The following is a 24,225-nucleotide window of genomic DNA, read 5'->3' as shown; positions in this document are numbered from 1 at the left end:
AGAAGGGCAGAGCACTGGTTTAGATGAAAAGAGATTGAAAAAAATATGTAACAATCAAAGGCAAGGCTCACGTGTCGATGGGAACCTGAATGTTTAAAATGTAAAGGGCATATTTGGGAAATTGAAGAAATCTGAATGTGGACTATACATTAGATAATACTGAATTACTGTTCATTTTCATTAGTGTGATAATAATGCTGTAATGATATAGGAGAATGTCATTATGAGGAGATGCATTCTGAACTATTTAGGAGTAAACTGTCAAAATGTCTATAAGTTAACTTCAAATGTATTGAAAACAGAAGTGTATCTCTATGTATATGTGTGTCTGTGTGCATATGTATTCATATAAATGTATGTATTTATAAAGAAAGCAGACACGGGAAATGGTGAGTGGTGAAGGACATACGATATTCATTGTACTGTTCAAATTTTTGTAGGTTTGAATATTCTCAAAATAAAAAGCTATGAATCTGTGTGGGGTTTGGGGTGGGGAGAGACTAGAGCCCTCCTTATTTGGTCAATAAAGATGTGTCCAAAAGTCCCTTTACAGATGTTTCTCCATGGGATTACATTAGCAGCTTTATATACTTAAAAAAAAAATTATATACTCTAAAGTGCCTTTATTTTCAGTTTTTAGGGTTTGATGGTTTCCCTATTGTTAATTAATTTTATTTTAAAAATATAAACAAAATTTTAAATTAAATTTTTAAAAGTTAATTTACATTTAATTAAATTAACTTTCCTGTGATTGATGTTTCCTGTTAGGTGCATTCCAAACTAACCTATCTAGAGTTACTGTTTCTCAGATCCTCTCTTACTAAGTTAAGTGATTGCAAAATATGGTTTAAGGCATTTTAAAATATTTATTTCTCTCCTTCATCTGAATAATTGTACCATTTCAGCTTATCCTGCAATAGTTTCTTGGAGAATTCCAGCTAACACACAATCTTTGTACATATCCAGTTGGATGAGTTCAGTGTCGTTAATTTCAGCTGAATTTGATTACGATTTATTGAATTGCTCCAAAACAGATGTGTGTTTAAATGCCTATTTTTGGTGTTATGTTTTAAATTGAATGTATGACCTCTGGGAAAGCATGTAAAATGTTTACAACTTTTATATGACTCTATAGTCAAGACTATTCGACAAGCAGAGAATTCTTGGCTCCAATCTAACATCCCTCTTATTCCATGCCACCTCTGTAGATAACAATTTTTGTTAGTTTCAAACTTATTCTTCTAGTGTTTCTTGTTGCAAATAAGCACAAATGCACGTGTGTGTGTGTTTATTTTTCTTTCTCCTTATGTAAAAGTGAACATACTGTATATATGCTATTTGGCAAGTTGCTTTCTCACTTAATTTTCCTGGAGCTTACTGTTTTATCACTACTTAAAGACATAGCTTATTCTTGTTACAGCTGCAGAGCACTTCTTTGTGTGAGTATACTATAATTTGTGGGCTTCTCCGGTAGCTCAGCGGTAAAGAGTCAGCCTACAGTGCAGGAGCCACAGGAGACTTGGATTCAACCCCTGGGTCAGGAAGATCCCCTGGAGGAGGGCATAGCAACCCACTCTAGTATTCTTGCCTGGAGAATCCCATGGACAGAGAAGCCTGATGGGCTACAGTCCATAGTGCTGCAAAAAGTTGGACGCTACTGAAGCGACTTAGCACGCATGCACTGTAATTTGTATAGCAGGTCCCCTATTGATGGACGTTTAGGTTGTTGCCAACCTGTTGGAATAACCTTGGTCACATGTCGTATTTGTGTGAGTGTAAGCTGGGGATGAATTCCTAGAAGTGGAATTTCTAGGTCAAAGTGAAAGTGCATCTCTAATTTTTCTAGAAAATACAGCTTTATTGAATGAATGAGAATACTAATAAACGAACTTGATTAAGAAGAGCAGAAAGTAAAAGGCTGGTATCTAAATGGAGACATAAAGCAATTAGACTAAATAATTCTCTTTGTGAAAGAGGCTGGCTTAAAACCCTTCTGGCGACGTCTCTAGTCCAGTGATTTTTATTTTCTCGCCTGAAGAGAGAATTTAGCCTTGGTTTGTAAATTAAGCATAGAATTACAAAATCATGAAATTTTAGAGCTGAACTAAAAATCCACCTGGTGCAGTCTCCTTATTTTAGCAGTAAGAAACCTCAGGCCCAGAAATATAAGAGAACAGAAAGATAAAGAAGACACAAATTTAGTTCGATTCCATCCAATTCAATGAACAGTAGGTGAAATATCTGCTTTGTAATAAGGCAAATTGTCAAATGTGAAACTGTACTACTGAGCACCCCAAGATAGCACATGAGAGGCATGGTTGTTCAGACCCCTGAGTGCTTTCTATCTCAGCCACCTCTCCTTAAACAGAATTGTCTTAGTTTAAATGGATTTTGTTTCGCATCGTTTATGTTATTCTGGGGCATTCAAATGTAGTCATGATGGTAAGCTGGATCAGGTGGAGGGACTGGCTGGCCGTGTGCATTCTGACTGACTATGTGGGTGGGCATGGTTACTGAGTGTAGTCGGAAATTACATAATCATGGCGTTGGTCGCATTCTGTTTTGATTCCAAGCAGGCAGCATGGAGCGGCAAATGAGTTTAGCTCAGCCCAGCTGTGGACTTGTGCTGTGAGCCTGGGCAAGTCCCTTGTCTTCCCTGGTCCTCACTGTGTAAAATGAGGAGTTGGACAAGTCCAGGATGGCAGATAAATTAATGAATTGGTGCCATTATTTCCCCCATCCTGTGCTAATTGCAGACATAACGAACTGATTGCCACATGCTCTTTACTGGTTTAACCCATCTCTCTTGCCAGCCACTGTCAGCCTGTTAAGGATGTCACATAGGCTCAAGCCTATTTATCATCTCTGGCTTAGATGATTACTTAGGATTACCAGATAGATTATAGGACACTCAGTTAAATTTGAATTTCAGGTAAATAAAGAATAAATTTTTAGTACATGTGTGTCCCCAACATTTCTAAATATGGCAACACTCTTAGGCCACTTCTACTTTTACAGATATTTCTCTTTTTTTCTATATAATTAATTTCATCTGAGAGATCCACCCTCTTTTTGGTACTTCTGATGGTGCCCATTCTCCAGTCTCGAGGTAAGAATCTAGCTCAGTCTATATTGTTTAAATTCATATTATGGTTTAATGTAGTGGAAAGTGATGAGGATTTGAGTAGGTGTTTATTTCCAAGGGCCATATACTCTTGTCAGACTGCTTAACACACCTGCAACACCATGTTTCCCAGACCTCATTTAGCTGCCACTTTCTTGATTTTGCCAAATCGCCATACCACTTGTATTATTAATTTATTTAGTATTTTCCTTTAAATCAACTCAATCTTTCATTTAAATACCATGGATGGAAAATCAGGATCATTTACTAAGAAGAAGTATAAAAGTAAATAAAGAGAAAAAATACCTATTAAGATATAAAATATTAGATTGGGGCTCACCTAAAACCATTGGGTGTGCCACCAATTCACATAAAACATAACACCATCACATGCAAACTCCTTGCTGGTTTGAGAATCCCATCCTTGACCCTGGCGGACGATCCTCAAGATTTCCTTGAATACCTCCAGTGACGGGGAACTCAGTACTTAGCAAGATTGTGATTCATTCTTGAATACCTTATTACTAAATATTTCTTCTTTATTGGTTCATATTAGCCTCCCTGAAAGTCATACTTTGATCTGAGCTTTCTTATTTTTTAACAAGTATTAATATTTGTGTGCTTCTTATGTAACAACTTGAGTGCTTGTTATCTTACTGTCTTGTGGAGGGAAGTAAGGATGCAGTTACGGTTCAGTGTGATAGATCTGATGGGGGTGGGGAGGTGCACTTGGCTCGGACTGGAGGTGTAGGGAGGTGTTTAGGAAGGCTTCTTTGTGGGGGAATGAGAGAGAGCCTGGTATGCTTTGGGAAGTAAAAGGCTGGAGAGTGAGAGTGAGAAAGAGGCTAGAGTGGTAGAAAAAGGTGATGGATGAGCTGACTAGGTGGGTATTGTAACCCTCATGTTCCATTAGCACAAGGACCTACTTCCTGTAGAACATTTTCACAGTTAAGTTCTCATTTCAAAAAAAAAAAAAAAGAGCCCTGGAGAGTTGACAGGACTTATTCTTTCCATTTCATAGGTAGGGAGACTGAGGTTTAATGGATTGCTGGTGGGCATGCAGCTTACACTGGAAGAGCTGGGTCTTGATTGTTCCATAGTCACACTGCTTTCCTTGTGTCCTAGCCGCAGGCTCACTGGTCCAGGATGACCTTCTCTGTCCCCCTGAAGAAGACTTCACATTCTTGGAAAGCACCTTAGAATCTTTTATCTTGATTTAACTTACTCAGTTTCCCCAGGACTGATCATGAAGCAAATCTGAGAGGTCTAAAGTCCAGCATTCTGCTTCTCCTTCCTTGGTTCTGGGAGGTGTTGGCTCACAATTGTAAATAGAACCTACAGTGACCCCTTCCTTTAAAGCCCAGTTGTCTGGGCTTTGAGATGCCCAGTGACCTCCACCCTCCTGACCTTTTTGTGGACTCTCTGTCTTTGTGTTGGTGGGGCAGGTGTTGCAGGGTCCCCTCAGGAGTCTTGGCCTGTCCTGGTCAAGTGATTCCTGAGTAGAGTCCTACAGCCCAGAGCTTTGCCTGGACTCTCTTTAGATGCTCCAAGGTCACAGGCCCAGCTAAAACCATGTTTTTCTCAGCCACTGAAACCAGTGCTTGCTTTCCTCCTGAGCCCCATTCTGTGTGAAAACCATGGTGAGTTCTTGTCTGGAAGGCAAGCACAGAGGCCTCTTGTGATCCTGTTGCCTCCTCTGTCCACTTCTGTTTTCTTTTCTCTCATAACTACAGAGACGATTGGAGACAGCCCACAAAATGCACACAGACCAGTCAGTGAAATGGGCCTAGCTATCAATCACTTCTCAGCACTCCAAAGGAAGGGAAGGAAACAGTGCTGGAAGAGCTGAGGGATAGCAGGGAAGCCTTCATGGAGGAGGTGGCTGTGAGTAGCCCTGGACAGATGAGTAGGAGCTGGTTCTAAAGAGATGGGAGGATTCAGCAGATGGGAATGCTGTATCTTCTCCCACTGCAAGCATCGAGCTGGGCCCCAGCACACCTTTCCCCCTCCATAGATGTGATGTCAACTTATCGACTAATTAGAGGTGCTAAATTGACATGAGGAGACATGATTTTTGCAGTGTGGTAATTAAAAGGCAGTTGGCTTCACAGCTGTGATCACACACAAGTGCTTCTTACCCTTAAAGACATCAGCTGAAGGCAAAGTGCAAAGGAACTGAAGAAACCAGAGTCTTCTATTGTAATTTGTTAATTTCCTGCATTTGTCACCTACACAGCTGTAAGGGAGAAGTGAATGAAGCATCTAACCAGAAGTTTAAGAAAAATTAAAGACATATGTTCTAATTGTGCACAGTTAGACAAACAAAACAATCATTACTTTTTAAAAATTAACAAGACATTTTTAAAGTGATTTTATTTATTAATTGGCCACGCTGCCTGGCATGTGGGAACTTAGTTCCCTGTCCAAGGATGGAGACTATGCCCCATTCATTGGAAGCATGGAGTCTTAACCACTGGACCACCAAGGATCCTCCAATTAACAAGACATTTTTAAGTTGCTAGGTTAGGATTTAGAATTAGATCCTAATTATGAGTTAGAATTATGTCTCAGCCTGGTAGTAGCCACATTACTGTGAGCAGACCCTTCCATTCTCTGAGGTTTCGCATGTTAAAATGGGTAAACTCTCCTCCATTCTGCCCTCATGGGGTTGAGGTATTATTGAAGGAAAGTATTTCGTCAGTTAAAAGGCTTTTCTTAATTGTAAGCAATACCATCCAGTTCTCATAACTTCTCAGTCTAGAAACTGTGATCTAACATTAACAATCATTAATTGGATGCCTGTGCATTCAGAGCCTCAGAATAGCCCTAAGATTGGGGAGGGGGCTTGTCACCCTGGTTTAGTGGGGACAGATCCCCAAAGGTGAAGTAATGTTCCTGTAGTCATGTAGTGAGTGGTGTGGCCGGCATTCAGTCCCAGCCTGTCCAAGCTGGAACTCAGAATTCTTACCCCATGGACCATACTGCTTTCTCAGCACTGGCTTGGTTGTGCTCTTTCTCTACTTAACTACAGCTTTTTACTCTAAAGGAGGAAAAAAAGGATTTGAGGAAGTAATATTTGTTTTGCAAACTTCTTTATGTAAGACAATGATAGAAATATAGTAGAGGGGAGTAAAGAAGGAAATAAAAGTCGCAGAATGGCACATGGGAAAAAAATGTATCTTAAAGAGCAAAAAATTAAGTTACTTTACAATTTAATATTTACACATAAATAAAAGCTTTTCTCGTAAACTGGGTGATCGACAGTTGAATATTGATTTTATCATTACTCCTTGAACTGAACATATATATTTTATATACTTATACATGTAGTTTATAATCCTAATAAAAGTTTAAAAAGAAAAATGTGAAGAATTTGATCTTCAATAAAATGTCAAATATACATTTGAGTTTTATTTCATATAATTGAATTGCAACATCTCAGGCAATTGAGGAGCAGGGCAATGGCAACCCACTCCAGTACTCTTGCCTGGAGAATCCCATGGACGGAGGAGCCTGGTGGGCTGCCATCTATGGGGTCGCACAGAGTTGGACACCATTGAAGCGACTTAGCAACAGCAGCAGCAGCAGCAGCAACAGGCCATTGAAGCATAATAAGCCACGGATTTAGTATTGTTGTGTTTTTTTTTTTCTTTTAAGCAAATCTTTTTTTTTTTTCTTCTGCTTTCTCTTAAATGGTCCCACTTGCTTTCCCATATTGTACTTGGGTGCCTTCCTAAAAAGCAGCCTTTTTGATGGAGAGATGAACCAGATTTCAAGAAGAAAAGTCCCAAGTTTGAGCCCTAACCTTGCTACTTGCTCACATGTGACTCTGAGCAAGTCACTTATCTCTCTGAGCTTCCGTTTCCTCATCTATAAAATTAGGGCAATAAAGTCTACTCTGTATCGTGGGGTTTTGTGAAGATCAAAGTTAGACTAAAGCAGGAAATGAATTTTGGAAGTTGTTCATCACACAGAAGAAGCATAACAGTCTGTGGAATGGAAGCTGGTGATATTAGTCTCCCTGCTTTGCCAGTCACTTGATCTGTGATGACGTGCAAGTGGCTTAGCCTCTTTGAGCCTCAGTTGCTTCATCGAAAAATGCAGATCAAAATGTCTGTGCCATGTGGTGGTTTCGCACATTCAGTGACAAAGTGAACCCTTCACGTCAAGCCCCACACACAATGCTGGCCCCAAGGCAGGTGCTCACTAGGCAATACCTTGAAGAAGGCAAAATATCTGAGTTCAAATCCCAACGTTGCCCCTTGCTGCTCATGGGGCCTTGGGCACGGCATTGTGTCTTTTCTGAGCTTCAGTCTCTCCACGAGGAGCAAACACTGTTATGCCCTCCCTGCCTCCAGCAGGAATTGTTGCAAGTCCCCAGTTTTTAAGGACATGACAATGGACATGGGTGATAACAACTCAGCTGCTGTGCATCTCTGAGTGATTAGCACTAAATTTCATCAATAAGAAGGCGGGTGATTGTCCCCAGGGGATTCCAGAAGACGTTTCAAGCCCCAGAGCCAGCCTGCATATGCTGCTCAGCAAGCCTTATTGGAGTGGGCCACAGAAACTCGCCCAAATGCCAGGCTTTCATTTTCCCTCCTTAACTTGGAAAATGCTTTGTGGCCACCCCACATCACATTAGTCTCACAGGCATCTGTGTTGAGGCACTTTGTGTCCAAACAGTTTTTCGCCAGGGCTTGGGCGCAGCGGTGACCTGGCGCAGATCTGAAGTGGACCCCAGTTCCCAACGCACACAGCCTGGAGCCTTTGTATATGTCCTGGCACTGGCCACAAATAGGGTTTTGTCAGAAGCTTCCTGAGAAAGTTGCATTCCATTCATCTTGGCTGAAAGGAACCCTAGATGACAAATACCTCCCTCATTTAATTACAGAAACAGTCAGCAAACCCATGGAAGAAGATTAAACCAAGTGGAGAAAAGAGCAAGCCTCAATCATCTTCTCCCCCCTGGCATCTGGCCCATACTTCTCACCTAAGATTTAGCAACCCGGGCTGCTCTTGGTTAGATTTTCCACTTGAAAAATGGTTTATTTCTGCAGACAAGTTAAACCCAGAGGCCCCAAACCAGGTAAAGAAGGCATTACATTTAGAGAAGAATTCATCAGTGGCTGAGAGTTTAATAAAGACCCTGAAATTGGGAGGTGTATTTACATTTTTCAGCTAGGCTTGAATCTGCAGAAGAGAAGTGAAACACAATGGCAATTATCAGAATAAATCAGATCAAATGAAACACACCCACACAAAACTAACCAACTCTTTAATCATTCTCCTCAATTGTTGGAGAGAGAAGTATAGAGTTGTGTGGTATACAGATGAAGGAAACTTTCAAGTCTTTGGTTCAACCCATCATTTTTAGAGATGAGAAAAACAGACACCCACAGAGGGGAAATGCTCTGCTTTGCTCTCAAAGCCATAGAGACAAGGGTAAGCCTGGCTTTCCAGCTCCCTGAAGTGCCTGAATAGTTGTCTTCACTCTCCTGATCTCTCTACCTCTGGGCCCTTAATGTGAAAGAGACGCACAGTTCCATACACTAACCCTAAACTTTTACAGAATATTCCACGGCAAGCCAGAACTCAGAGAGAGATGCTGATGGCTGCCTTTTGTTCTAATTTTCTGGTTAAGGGTGTGTCCCCCAGAATTTCCGAGGACCAACCATGCCCACCATAGATACCAGCTATATTTGAGAAACCCTGAAAGCCTTGAAATAAGCAGTTTTTTCCCTGTGCTAGTGGGTCTCAGAAGAGAGAGCAAGCCTTGGGTCATTGCCCCACCTCATCTTGGACTGATGGGTCAGAGCTGGTTGAAGAAAGAGAACCAGGACTTCTCTGGTTAAGTGGTTAAGAATCTTCATGTCAGTGCAGAGGACACAGGTTTGATCTCTGGTCTGAAAAGACCCCACATGCTGCGGAGCAGCTAAGCCCATGTACCACAACTATTGAGCCTGTGCTCTAGAAGCTGTGTGCTCCAGCTGCTGGATTCCAAGCACCTAGAGCCTGTGCTCTGCAACAAGAGAAGTCACTGGAATGAGAAGCCCGTGCACTGCAACGAAGAGGAGCCCCCACTCCCACAACCAGATGTGAGAGTTGGACCGTAAAGAAGGCTGAGCCCCAAAGAATTGATGCTTTTGATTTGTGGTGCTGGAGAAGACTCTTGAGAGTCCCTTGAACAGCAAGGAGATCAAACCAGTCAATCCTAAAGGAAATTAACCCTGAATATTCATTGGATGGACTGATGCTGAAGCGTCAATACTTGAGCCACCTGATGTGAAGAGCTGACTCATTAGAAAAGACCCTGATGCTGGGAAAGATTGAGGCCAAGAGGAGAAGGGGGTGACAGAGGACACGATGATTGGATGGTGTCACTGACTCAATGGACATGAGTTTGAGTAAACTGGAGACAGTGAAGGACAGGGAAAACTGGTGTGCTGGAATCCATGGGGTTGCAGAGTCATAACAACTAAACTATAAAAGGCCCATGTGCAGCAATGAAGAGCCAGTGCAGTTATAAATAAGTTAATTAATTAAAATTTATTTAAAAAAAAGAAAGGCAACCAGATATGAAGTCAAAATTACATTTTCCTGCATTGAACTTGCATGGATTGTGTCGCTTTTCTGGGTCATGGTTTATTTAGCTGTAAAATGGATAGTAAATCCTACCTCAAAGAACTAAGGGACTCTAAGACTTACTGACAGTCTAGATGTTTGGAAGCTTTGCTGATTATAAAGTAGATGGGATATGCTTGAAAAAATTCTACCAAATGTTGTCTCTTGGCACTTGGAAACTTGCTGCATAAAATTACAGCTGCCCTGTAAAATAATAGACTTTTCTCTCCCCACCTCCCAACCCCCAGAATCTATTAGGGACCCAGATCCTTCCTTCCTTGGGTAACACTTAGTCATGTTCGACTTTTGCAACCCCATGAACCGTAGCCCACCAGGCTCCTCTGTCTATAGGATTTCCCAGGCAAGAATACTGTAGTGGGTTGCCATTTCCTTCTTCAGGGGATCTTCCTGACCCAGGGATTGAACCTGGGTCTCCTGCATTGCAGGCAAATTCATTACCATCCAATCAGAAATTTGGACAACTATGCCTGTAGTCACAGTTGCTGATCTTTGAGGCAATCAAGATGCTTTTTTTCTCTTCATTTTCATATATCTTTCTAAATTCAAACAGAGCTATAAATTCCTAGAAAAAGCTAGATAGAGGGTAGACAGGAGAGCACAAGAAGTTTAAACAGAAATCTCCAAAGTAAAATTTTATAGGCAGAAAAGAAAATTCCTGGCAGCAATGCATGACAGAAATTTGGTGTACTGTGTTGATCCAGAGAATCAGAAAATAAGGCACTCATTAATACAGAACTATGTAAGGTGGGAGTGTACTAGACACCAAAATCTGTGCTCAAATACTTGTTCCTCAGTTTTCTGAGAAAAAAATACTCAGTTATAATGTAAACAGACAGAAAATAGGGCCATGGGCAATCCATGTATTATCTCTTAATAGGCCACCTCTCAAAATACCTGCCATGCTTTTGAGGATGAGTACGTAGAAAATACCTAACATTCGGACTTTGAAAAAATACTGCAAAAATAACTGAAGACTCACAATACCCAGAAGTAGAGGAAGAGTCCAGCTCTGAAGATGAGCTATTGTAGGATAAAGAAAAAAACTTTAGAAAGACTTCCGGCAGCTTCAGTCATATGCAGGAAAGACATGGTCTCCATGAAACATGAGATAGGATGGAGCAAAAAGGGTTCTGATCATTAAAAAATTACTAGAAAATGGAAGAAATCAATAACAATAAAAAATATGGCAAGGACAGCAACACTAAAAGTGACTTGAAAAGCAAACCCACTGAATAAAGAACTTGAATGGCCTATCTGTACAGCTACTCAACCACATTATGTTCAGGGGGCTGCAGAATCAATTATTAATAAAGAGCTACCTTATCCCTGAAAGATAAGCAAAAAGGTAGAAAGTCAGGTAATACCAAATGGTGGTTAGTATGTGAAGAAATGAGAACCCTGGTGCTCTGTCACTGGGACTGTGGATGATATGGCCCTTTTACCAGAAATTAGTGAAACTGAATTTTCAGGTACTCTCTAATAAGAGATAAAATAAGATGGTCTTTCAGAATGCAGAGGAGAAGGACCAAGATGTGAAATCATAGAAAAAATACTACAGATATAGATTTGGGGAATAAAAGACAACACATAGATAATCAAGTATTCTAGTGGAGAGGCAAGAATATATATGAATATTAATATAATATAAATATAATGAATATATAGCATTATATATTATATATAAATGCTACATTTATATAATGTATTTATACTTATGTATATATGTATGTACATACACATATATATATGTTTTTTAGTTAAAAGACTTGCGCATATAGACTGAAGGCCTCCCTGTGTTCCAGATAAAATCAAGAGTGCCACATCCACATCTATTTAGGCAAATTTTTTTAAATTCTAAGAATAAAGAAAAAAACCCTTCAGGCATCCAAACAGAGAAAGTCAGTTACCTGTAAATGAATAACAGTCAAACTATCCTCAGATTTCTCCTCTGCACCACTTTGTAGGTTCAAAGCAGAAAAATGGTAGCCCAAGAATTTTATATCCAGATATATTCTACCGTGCGTCAAAGCAACAGAGGGTCATCCTCAGCAAATTTTCAACCCCTCACCCTTCTTCAGAATGTGAAAAGATATCTAACAGTTTAAGACAAAAAGCAAGATTAATATATCCAGAATGGAGAAGAATGGAGAAGTCTGAATACCAAAGGGAACAAAAAGAAACATTTTTTAAAAAAAAGACTGCCAGCAAGACAATGAATGCAATGTCAAGTATTTATTGCAGCAATAAGCATGTATTTTAAAATCCATTCATGTCATTTCAAGAAATATACTTAAAAACAATCTTAATGGAATACAAATAAAAAGAGAATCAGAGCTATGACAGGTAAATGCAAACAAAAAATAAAGGGTTTCAATATTAATATCAAGATATTAATTCAGTATTAATATTCAGCAAGATATTATATGAAACAAACAGCAATAAATGACAAACAGGGTTATTTTATTTTGATAAATATTTTAATCCTCAAATCATTCATTGATTATCTGGTAAGTACCTGCTGTTTGCACTAGGGAAAGGTGTATATATACATTGCTGAAAAATAACGATGTAATTGTAATGAGCAGTTATCTTCAAAACATAAAATCAAAATGTAAAAAGCAAAACATTTGAGTAACGTGGAGAAATTGTCAGAGACAATAGAAAAAACTCAACATACCTCTCAGTCTTTGATAGGTCAAGTAGACAAAAATACAAAGCATATGTTAATAAGATAATTGGTTAGTTGGGTTATATCTCTTATGCACCAAAATTTGATAAAGAATTTTATAGCTTACAACTAGAGACTGCATCTATTTTTCTGGCTACCATGGAACTTTCACAAAAATTGATTATATAATAAGCCACCAAAAAAATATCTCAATAAATTCCAAAAGCAGACACTGTATACACCAAATTCTCAAAACAATGCGATAAAACTAAAAATGATAATGAAACTGGAAAATAAATTTAAAAGTACTCTCTGAAATAATCCTTGGTAGGGATTAACTTGAAACCTCAATCATAGTCTGTTTAGAAATGGACTTGGCTATGTGAAATGAGGCAGGAGATTGGATCTTTGAATGGGGTCCTGATGCTGACAGGCCACATGTTACAGAAACTGGGTGACTGTGCTGGAGGAGGAAAGCCTGGCACACAGGCAGCAGAGGACAGCCATCAGAGGAAGAAAGAACACAGGTGTTAGAGTCCATTAGCCCTGCATTTGAATTCTGTTTCTACCTCTTACTAACTTTGATGGGTATATCGATGTCTTTCCATTTCAAGACCTCAGTCTGCTTATTCAAAACTAGGGCTGTTGAGCTGTATCAGTGATTCTCAACCTTCGTTGGGCTCCATAATCACCTTGGGAAGTTTTTAAATAATACTGATACCTGGGCTCTATGCCCAGAGATTCTGATTCACTTGGTTTGGAGTGGGACCAAGTCATCAGTATTTAAAAAAATCTCCTCATGTGATTCCAGTCTGTAGCCAGAGTAGGGAGAGAACCCCAGAACTAGAGGATTTCTCAGGTTCCTTCAGTTCCGAAGTTCAGCAGTGCTACCCAGCGCCTGCAGCCTTTGCCGATAGAAGAAAGTTTTAGGAGGCTAAAGCTAGAAGAACAGTGATGCAAAGCAATCTAATCAAAGTGTGCATTATCTCAAATGGTGCAGAAAATGTCAGTGCCAGTTAATATTTTGCACCCAACATGATTTAGACCCGGGGCATATATTGTACTCCAAGCCCATTGTAAACACAATGGGCCATTTACTCACTGAACAGTAACCACTGTAATTACCTACAGGGCAAACATATGAGGTTGTTCAAGCAACAATTAATTGTGGACCTGGAACTAATGGGACAATAACAGCAAAGTATCAACCAGAGTGTGATTCAGAAATCACATCAGAAAACCAATATTTTCCAAATTGTATTAGATAAGCATTTTTGGGGATGCAATTGTACATATACCATCCCAGGTCCTGAAATAGTGTCTCCCTGATTTTTTAATAGCTCCTTCTTACACTGACCATAGGAAACTGAAAATGTTGTTTTAATCTTGAGAAAAGAATCACAGATACTGGGTCTGAGCAGACTGTAGACAGCTTCTATTTCTTACATCGCTATGGGACCTAAGTATCACCTTCAGGCAGATGTGCTCACTTTGTTTGGTTGTAAGATCCTTGTTGTAAATCTGATGGCAGCCATGGATCCTCTTTTCAGAAAAATGTGTGTGTCTGTATGCATATGCATGCCCCACAGGTGTTTTCATACAGGTTTTCAGGAGTTCTCAGACACTGTGAAGCCCTTCTGTGTTTTTTCTGGGCCACGGGCTAGCCTCCATTTGCACACTTCCAGACACAGGGATCTCACTGCTTCTGTCAGCAAGCCTGCCCTTGCTGGACAGCTCTGGATGTGAGTGTCCTGATTGTGTCCAGCTGGGATTTCCTCTCTCTGGGTAATCCCTATTGGGGCTTACTCTACCCCCCAATTTTTTTAACAGTTGATTTATCCTTGACCTCAGCCAAGCTTGGGATGATGTCCTGTCTCTGTGGGGATCTTGGAAATTGGTTTCTATAGGTGCTCTCTAGCTCCGGTGACAGTTGATGGGTTATTGTGTGTTCATCTCCAACAAGTGGGACCTGTTGAGGCTGCCAAGTGAACCGAGGAGATCCGAGGACCCTAGGTAATGGCAATCTACTGCCTGAGCCAGGTCACCAAAGGGACAAGATTGCCCCTGCCCTGCTCTGCTGAAGTCTTGGGGGGAAGAAGTGCTTCCTCGGGTCACAGGAAAAGCAGCAAAGCAACTTCAACTGGGGGCTGGGGGTGCCAGGATGTTTCTTCCCAAGATGCTGAAGTTGGACTCTGAGCATATTGAATCTAGAGCTGCTGGAATAGCAAACGTTGGGGGAGAAAGCTGGTGGCAGCAAAGAGAGATCTTGCTTCAGCCATGCCCTCTCTGGATCAAAGATGTAAATGAAACAAAAGAAGGAAAGAAATACTACTTTTTAAAAATAGTATTGGGAATTCCCTGGTGGTCCAGTGGTTAGGACTCCCCACTTTCACAACTGAGGGCATGAGTTCAATCCTGGTCAGGGAACTAAGATCCTGAAAGTTGTGCAGCATGGCCAAAAATAAAACAATATTTAGGTATGCTGAGCACAAAGTTTAGTAAATGAAGCATACTGAAGAAGGTTAAACTAAACCAAGTAGCGTTAACAAGTGATGCGCACACATAACCATGGCAGTGGTCACAAAATTCTGGAGCTGCCGGTACCCATCAACAACAAAAAAACTATACAAGAGTTTATTAAATACTTGCTAAGGAAAGTTATGACCAACCTAGATAGCATATTCAAAAGCAGAGACATTACTTTGCCAACAAAGGTCCGTCTAGTCAAGGCTATGGTTTTTCCTGTGGTCATGTATGGATGTGAGAGTTGGACTGTGAAGAAAGCTGAGCACCGAAGAATTGATGCTTTTGAACTGTGGTGCTGGAGAAGGCTCTTGAGAGTCCCTTGGACTGCAAGGAGATCCAACCAGTCCATTCTGAAGGAGATCAGCCCTGGGATTTCTTTGGAAGGAATGATGCTGAAGCTGAAACTCCAGTACTTTGGCCACCTCATGCGAAGAGTTGACTCATTGGAAAAGACTCTGATGCTGGGAGGGATTGGGGGCAGGAGGAGAAGGGGACGACAGAGGATGAGATGGCTGGATGGCATCACTGACTCGACAGACGTGAGTTTGAGTGAACTCTGGGAGTTGGTGATGGACAGGGAGGCCTGGCGTGCTGTGATTCATGGGGTTGCAAAGAGTCAGACACGACTGAACGACTGAACTGGACTGAACTGAGACACATGAAAAACAAAATGATTTGTCAGGGGCTACAGGATCGTATAAAGCCTAACCATCAGTTGGGTCAGCACTCATCACATGCGGGTACCGAATCTTCCTCCTCCCTCACCAGGCCACGACCTGGGAGGACAGACAGGGGAAGATGACAGACAGACTAGAAGGCACCACGGAGGGATTCTCGTACAATCTCAGATTGAGAAAAAATTTTCTAAATATGACATAAAGCCTGAAAACAGAAAGGAAAAAAATTAATAAATGCAGCCACACACACACACACAAACACCTCTGTATGGCAAAAGACATCATGAGAAACATCAAAAGAAAAGATATAGACTGAGGGTGAATTAGCCACTTATATCACAAAGGGCTAATGTCCTTACTTCTGCTAACCAGTAAGATCACTTCTGCTAACCAGTAAGGGAAAGACTCAAAGTCCAATTGGAAAACAAGCAAAGGATGTGAATACTTTCCAGAAAGATACTGCAAATTGTTCTTCAACATCAGAGAGATCCTCAACCTCACTCTTAATAAGGTAAATGCAAATCAGAACTACAAGAAGATACCATTTTTCCACCATCACACTGCAAAGATCAAAACATTTGATAACCACCTTCTGTGGATGAGGCTGAGGGGAAGAGAAAGCAGAGATCAGAAGAAATGTTATAGAAAAGGTGACATTTATGCTGGGCCCTGTAGAACAGATAATTAAAATCCAATTTAGCAACTCACAGGTACTTAAAAGAAAAAGAAGGACTAATAAAGGGAAAGATGGACAGATTTGACTGCTGACTGTAAATTAGAATATACACACACGAAATGTAAAAGCAAACAAGCTGGGGTGTTTGCAGCACCTGTAATAGCTTGAGTTTGAATGCTGTATGTATAACAGTCTTCATTAAATTTGATAAGGAAAGCATTAGAATACCACTCAAAAAATAAACAAGAGACATGAAAAAGCAATTCCTAAAATAGGACTTATGACTAGTAATCAGCCACATAGAAAAAGGTTCAACATAATGTATAACCAATGAATGCAATATGATTCCAGTTTTTCAGTAATAAATCATTAATAAATTAGATAGAAAGATGTTTTATTTCTGTTGACAAGAATGTGGTAAGATTGATCCTCTGTAGTTATACCTGGCTAGTGGGTGTGCAAATTGATGCAATCCTTTTTGGAAATAAGTATGAAGTCTTTATTTTTAAAATTAATTTCTTTATTTTAATTGAAGGATAATTACTTTAGAATATTGTGCTGGATTTTGCCATGCATCGACTTGAATCAGCCACAGGTATACATGTGTGCCCCTCATCCTGAAACCCCCTCCCACTTCCCTCCCTACACTATCCCTCTGGGTTGTCCCAGCACACTGGCTTTGGGTGCCCTGCTTCATGTAACGAATGTGCACTGGTTATGTATTTTACATATGGTAATATACATGTTTCAGTGCTATTCTCTCAAATCATCCCATGTCTTTAAAAGCTCACATTCCTTCTCTGGGAAATTTCACATCCTAGACTCTACCCTATGGAAAAAGCCTGAAATATAGGGGGAAAATGCTAAGCACAAAGGTGCTTGTAGAATAGGATAATCATGACAAATTAGAAATAGTCTAAATGTCCCCAAATTAAACACAATGTAGTACATTACAGTATGTTCAGATGCTAGAATATTATGGAACTATTAAAAAGTTTACATGATAAAATGTTTGCAAGAAGTTTTAACAGGATGGTTAAATGCTTTTAAGACAATATTTAATGAGGGAATAAACAAACAGTTCAAGTGCGTATACAGAATGATCTCAAGAATCTTTTTTTAGTTCATCGCCATGCACGGAGAAAGGATCTGAAGGAGGCAGACGACAACATTAACGAAGGTTCTTTCTCCTTATTTTACATTTTTAAAAGCCTCTTCAATTGTAACAAGTTATTTTTGCAGTAAGAAGGTTAAAAGTATTTTGCCTGTGTGTTTGTACCTCAAGTGAGAACTAAAGACCTCTGTTCCCTTAGGAAAGATCCTGAGCCCACAGCTATGAGGTTCCCCCCAGTAAAATGCTGTCTCTTTTGTGTTTTTCAGCTCTCCTTTGCTGCCACCACGCCTGTTCTAGCAGATAAGAAGAAATACCCTTACTTCTTTCGGACGGTCCCATCAGATAACGCGGTGAATCCAGCCATCCTGAAGTTGCTGAAGCACTACCAGTGGAGACGGGTGGGCACGCTGACCCAGGATGTGCAGCGCTTCTCAGAGGTACACGCCGCTGGAAGGCGCCCCTCACCCACCTCCAGGCAAGGGGCGAGACAGCTCCATCAGGCTGGGCACTGTTCCGGGCCTTGGAGCTGCCGAGGTATTCAACTGTGCGTGGGGCTGGTGAAGACCTCCAACTCACACAGCTCAGGAGTGGAACCTTCTCTTCCATTGTGCCTTTTGGCTAAATCATGTGGCTTATTCCCTCACCCACCCTGTAGATGTGTTGTTCTTGCTGCCGACCCTAGTGATGATCTAAAATCATGGGGTGCCATCAAGAGCGTTTCTCCTGTGAGGAGAATTTGGGGAGAAGCCGGCTTGGAACGAAGATTACCAAAGTCACTGTGGATTGGGTGGTTTTTTTTTTAGTTTTTGTTTGTGTTAATGATTTACAAATATACATCAATACTTGGTGTTCTGAGGCTTGCTGTTGTTGCAAGGAAAAGAGAAGTTAAATTACATATAGTAAAAAAAAAAAAAAGAAAGAAAAGGGCTGCTTTACCCAATTCCTCTAAATCCATTTTCTTTTCCAAGTCAAGTCTGGCTTTCTGTGTAATGTTCATCTGCCCAGACCTTCTTCAGTACCTTAAAACCTAATGTCCTCATACTAGGTAGATATTTTGCATTTTTCACTTTACAACAGATCTTTGAGATCTTGATTGACTTCGTTCTTATTAATGGGCCATGATGTTCTTGTCGGGTGCATAGATGGTAAATTAGTGAATGTTTACAGCTTTTTGATATCACAGCCAACACCTTTCCACCTAGGTGTGCATCTTCAACGATAGATTTCTAGAAGTAGAATTACTGGGACATTTAAAACGTTGAGATAAACTGACCTCCAGAAAGCCTGTTCTAATTTCTAGTTCCTCCAACCGCTTTGAAAATTTCCACACGTTTTTACAAACAGTGGATATTAGCAAATCTTTAAAAGCTTTCTCCACTCAGCTGAGTGCAGAATGGTTTCTTACTTTTTTCCCTCATCTCTTTATAGTCCCTACTTTTCAGTCTTCTCCTGTGTGTGCTCTTGGTCCTTGGAGCTTCCCCACAAGATGATACAGTCCAGGTTTGCTTAGGAGCCCAAGATAAAGAAAGAGAAACAACTGTGAGCAGATCCTCAGGGAAATGTGTGAGGTGGGTGAGCAGGCAGACCTCTGTGAGAGTAGTTGGGGAGGACACGCCCCTTCTGCCAGTGGCGGGGTGGGGTGAGGGAGGTGGAGCAGAGCAGCGCTGGGAACCACCAGACCCGATTTCCACGCCAGCTCTGCACTTGCCTTTCCGAGGCTCTGCCCCATTTTTCCCTGGGAAGGAGAGGCCACTCCATGGGAGAGACCACTCCGTGCATTAGCTGTGCGACCTTGGCCAAGTCACCTCACTTCTCTGAGCTGCAGCTTCCGCCCCTATAAAATGGCGACAATAACCCTTCCCAAGCCCATCCTGCAGACCTCCTGCCAAAATCAGATGAGTCATGAATTTCAAAGAGCTTTGCAAGCTATACAGTTTATGCGCCGAGAGGGATATTTTCAGAGGTGCTTGAAAAGCAGAAGTAGTCTGTAGTCATTCAAACAAGGCCAGCTTTTCCCTGACAAGAAGGGTCCTCAGCTTCCCACCTCTGTTTCCCAGTCCCCAGACAGAGGCACAAAGAGAACTTGACCTCCAGTGGGAGTGACTCACTGCCAAACACTGAAGAGGCTGTTGCTGGAAGCTTGCCCTTTATACAGCAGCCACGAATGTTCTGGAATGAGTGTGAAGCAGATTAATGGTGAGGGTGTGCAAGGCCAGTCCTGTGGCCCCATCCACGTGGACTCTGCTGACACTTGGAGGGACCTGCTTTTTTGCAATGGAGTCTTTGGCTGACTTAGCCTGATGGGCTCTTAGAGACACCTCCTCCAACCTCCTTATTGTACAGAAGGGGAGACTGAGGCCCAGAGAGAGGAATGAACAAAGTTCAGGGCTTCAAAGCACCTCTGAAGTCATGAAAGATTGTTGACAGAGAAGTCAGGACTGAATCCCAGAATCTAGACTCCAGGTCCAGACAGTCCATTGTTCCTTCTTTCCATCCCTAACTACCTGTAGTCACATGAGAACTACCTTTGTGTAGAGAGGTTTGAAAAACCCCAATCTTTGGTTTAAAGAGGATACGTGATCAGCCCCAAGCTTTATAGATTGCCAAACAGCCAGTTGCCCTTTAGGGAGAGGTTATGGTTCCCATTTTACAGATGAGGAAACTGAGGCTCACAGAGGGCAGGTGCCTTCTTGCCCCAGGGCACTTGCTGGTAAAGAGCCCAGCTGAGGCTGGAAGCCTGACAGACTGTTGGTCAGTGTTTCTCCATTTCTCTGTCCTCACTGGGGTCAGGAAATGTCAGTTTGGTACCACATCTCTGTCCCTGCACAGCTGTGTTAGAGCCTTCAGCCAGGTTTCAGGGCATCTCAGTGGGAAGCCTCTTTTTTAAGGACAGGATGTTGCTTGGTGGTATTGCTGGCAAGAACCCCTTTCGATTTTAATCTCTCAGCCCAGCTGACTCCTCTCTGTGCCCAAGGGCTTTGGCATCCCTCTCCCGATGTCTGGCTGCATCACTGGAGTGCAGGCCCTGGAAACTCGCCAGGGGCTAACAGCTTTTCGTGAGTGCAGAGGAAACTGGATTCCTTTTATGAAACTGGTCGATCAGCAGCATCAAGCACTTCTGTTCCGGACTGGTGCACTGGAAGGAATGTCAAATGAAAGCAATCCCAAAGTTAGAGGGGAATGGGGGAAAACCTTAATTAAAACCTTAATCTTCTGAAAGGGGTAGAGGGCTGAGGGTTATCCTACCTTGGAACCAGCTGCTCCTTGGAGCTCCCGTCCATAAGATTCAAAACCAGTGTGCGGTAACCCAGATCTGCTCAGGCCTTGGATCAGATATGCTGATCTCGGGGCCCCACTTTGCCAAGCAATGGCTGTGTGACCCCAGGCAGTTCACTTCACCTTGTTGGCTCAAGTGTACCAGATCTAAAGCTGCTGCCAGGACAATCAGGGGTCCATGGGGAACCAGTGGCCAGAAAGATGGTGCTTGCTTCAGCTCTACCCTCTCTGGGTCAAAGACTTATATCAGAGGAGAGAAGGAAAGACTTGGTACCAGAAGATCTCTAAGCCCAGATCTACCAAGCAAAAGCTTTGCGGCCCCAGGCAATTCACTACGCCTCAGTGAGATCCAGTTTCCCATGTGTAAAGTAGAGATATTTATCCCCACCTCACAGGCACTGGGAGATGAGAGGGTTAGATGAAAAAACATAAATGAAAAACTTCTGCATAGTTGGAGTTCATTAAATGGACATTCTCGCCTCCACTGGTACTTGGGACAAGCCCTAGGAATGCATATCCATTCACTCAAAAAATACAGATGTGGCCTACCATGTGCCAACGTCTATGAAGGCACAGAACCTGGGGCATGGAGGGCCAGGGAGGAGTGGACATGGCTTCAAGGTCAGTAAGTGTCAGGCCTCCTTCTTTGAGTTCTCAACTCTGGTTGCTCATCAGAATCACCAGGTGGAAGACAAAGGTAAAAGTGGTGATAAAGAGAGTACTGCTGAGAGGGTGGTCCATGGGACCCGGGATGGGGAGCAGTGGACAGGCAGTGGCCTGTGGGCCTGAAGAAAGTGTAGCTCTGGAAGTCTCGGAAAAGCTTGAGAGTGTAGAGATGAAGGAGCTAGAAGAATGGGAGACTGTGGCAGAGCTGGGGGAGGGATGTAGGGATTGGGGGGTCCAAGCCCTGGTGATGAATGAACAGCTAAAGCTGAGTGGAGGTAGAGGTCACTAGGATTAGGGGCAAGGAAATGAGAGACCAGGGTGCTAAGTGGTGTCTATGTGTACACTGAAGGCATAGGATAGAGGCAAGGATGAGGTGGAAATGAAGGTAGTGAGCAGGGGTGGCTGAGGACCAGCAGATAGCCAGAGGGTTATTTGAGCCTATTCTCCCAGCTCCTGGTCCTGTGGTCTACCAAACCATCTTCACTAAGTTATTCTTTGGATTCCTGATCCCATGATGCTAAACTAACCAGCTTAGTACCATTGAACAGACCACTCAGTCTGTCTTGGCCTCAGTTTCCCCTCCGTAAGATAAGGGAGTTGGGTCGATTGACCTCTAAGAGCTCTCCTAGCTCAAGAAATTTGTGGTTAAGGTCCAGGGTCATTGCCCCTGATCCAGCCACTCCCAGGGGTGTGACCATGAGAATTACTGAGTTTCTATGCGCCTTAGTTTCTTCCTCTTAAAAATGGGGATAATAATGGTAACTAACTCTAAGGATGCTTGTGAGGATTACATGTGTTCTGAAAGTTGAAGTGCTAAGAGGCGTGCCTGACTCATAATAAGCACCATGCAAGGGGTGGCAGTTATTTTTATTGTCATCTAGAATCTGGTTCCTTAACCCATGGCTGGCCGCCGTTCAGCAGCCCAGACATACGGCGGGGTCTAGTGCCTGCCACTAGCACCGCTCTTTTCTCCTCTGCTCCCTCCAGGCAGGCTCGAAGACTCCTTGCCTAGTCGCTGGCTTAGTGATCTCGGCGCTTCTGGGGCTGACCTTTCCATATCAGAGCCTCCCTCAAGAGCTGGGACCCACCAAAGCCCTTGATCTGTCCAAGACCAAAAGGGCACCATCTGCAGAGCTTCCTCTTCAAAGCACCTGCCCTTTCAGCCCTCCATGGCCCTTGAAGCCCTTCCTTGCTTGCCAAGTCACCATCTGCCCCAACCAAAGGGGTCTCTGGTCACCTTCTCTAAAGTTGCCACTTACATGGCTCGGAGGACATGCCCACACTGGAGGGTAGGGGGACCCTGTGCTTGTTTCTCGTCTAGGAGCCAACCTTAGTAGAATCGTCAGCCTTCCCTGCTGCTCTGAGTAGGGATGAGCTCCTTGGGGTGGCCGCAGAAACCGTTACATACCCTGAGGCCTCCTTGTCTGTCTCACCTCCGGCACTCTCCACTTTGGTCCAGCCTCACCTTCTGGCTTCTCTCTGCAGATTGTCCTCTCCCATACCTGGCTCAACTTTCCTCCCCAGACTGGGTCAGGTGTGTGTCTCTGTGCTCCCCTCCCCTCGACCTTCTCTCTCTACCAGCTGTGTGCAGGGCAGAGAAATACCCGACCTCCTTCCTTGTCAGTCACCCACTGCTCCTAAACTGGAAGGCCCCTGTGGACAAGAGCCTTTCTGTCCCCTAACCCTGGAGCATATGTGTTCAGTAAGGATTTCAGTAAGTCAGTTTCTGCCCACTAGGCCAGATTCTTAGAGGCCAAGGCAGTGGTTTCTTTTTGGGGGTCCATAGTCTGCTTGCAACTAGGATGGTGAGATGGGGGTGAGGGGCTGTAGGGAAGTGTCAGTCCCTGTTGTGAGTCACAGGGGCCATCGGGGAGAGGGGAGGCACCCACAAAGATGGGAAGCCACATTCCCACAGAGCTCAGCTCAGGTCATTCTGACATCTGTTAACTGACTTTTGTTTGGATGTGGCATTGTTTGTTGGTGGAAGATTCTTCTAGAGATCTCAGTGGAAGGTTCTGGGCCAGCCACTGGAAGCAGCCGTGACCTGGGACCTGCTCTGTGGTTCTTCTGGGTGGTGTCAGAGTTGGACATTGGGAACGAGCTCACTGTAGTTTGTGTCTGAGTTGTGTTTTTGGCTCTCTGGAATGTTCGTTCTAAGTTGTCATTACTTCAGTATCCACTCGTACCAGGATCAGGTCATCCCATCCCCTAAAGCAGTTCTTGCGGTGTGGTCCTTGACCAGCAGCATTGGCAATGGGAACTTGTTCCCAGCAAATCTGAGGATTCCACCCCAGGCCCCCTGAATCAGACCTTTGGGAGTGGGGCTCAGCATACTGGAGTTGGAGAATCCTGGTATTAGAAGAATGGGAAGCTTTCAACTGAGGCCTCTGTGCTTTGAGGCCCGCTTTATCAGAAAGTAGGGCCAGACTCAGCTCTGGTCTTTGTCCTTGGCGTTCCTCTAGGTTGCAGGGTCACCCACAGACCTGCAGATCTTCTATTATTAGGAGGCCGGACAGGACTCCTGACAGATCAGATTCTGACCCTGATGGTTCTACTCTATGCCTCAACTTCTATTTGAAGAACTTGCTCATGCTTTTAGGACATTTTCCTGTCCAGAGGTGGCTGCAGTGGCTGAGCCTAAAAGACAGGCCTCTGAGGGGAATGCCTTGTTTGGGCTTAGAGCTCCACCTTTGGAAGGATGGCCCATACCCTCCCTTCTCCTCTCCCCAGGGAGGAGATGGCAAATGCTTCCTCCTGACACTCCCCAGCAGGTCTTCAAAGCCAAGCACCCTCCCACCTCACACACCCCAGCTCTTAGAAGAAAGGAGCTGCCCTGGACCCTGCTCAGAGAGG

At 42.9% G+C, this 24,225-nt stretch overlaps 1 protein-coding gene across 1 annotated transcript in view; it reads left to right on the top strand.

The window, feature by feature from the left end:
- GABBR2 (gamma-aminobutyric acid type B receptor subunit 2) overlaps positions 1-24,225 on the top strand; it is a 368,988-nt gene that overhangs the window by 131,476 nt on the left and 213,287 nt on the right. Inside the window, exon 3 of the mRNA XM_061425770.1 lies at positions 17,697-17,867. Coding sequence (XP_061281754.1) covers positions 17,697-17,867 — 171 coding nt within the window. The remainder of the gene's footprint in view (positions 1-17,696; positions 17,868-24,225) is intronic.

This window comes from Bos javanicus, chromosome 8, assembly GCF_032452875.1.
Source record: "Bos javanicus breed banteng chromosome 8, ARS-OSU_banteng_1.0, whole genome shotgun sequence".
NCBI lineage: Eukaryota > Metazoa > Chordata > Mammalia > Artiodactyla > Bovidae > Bos > Bos javanicus.
This window is presented reverse-complemented; position numbering and strand designations above follow the sequence as displayed.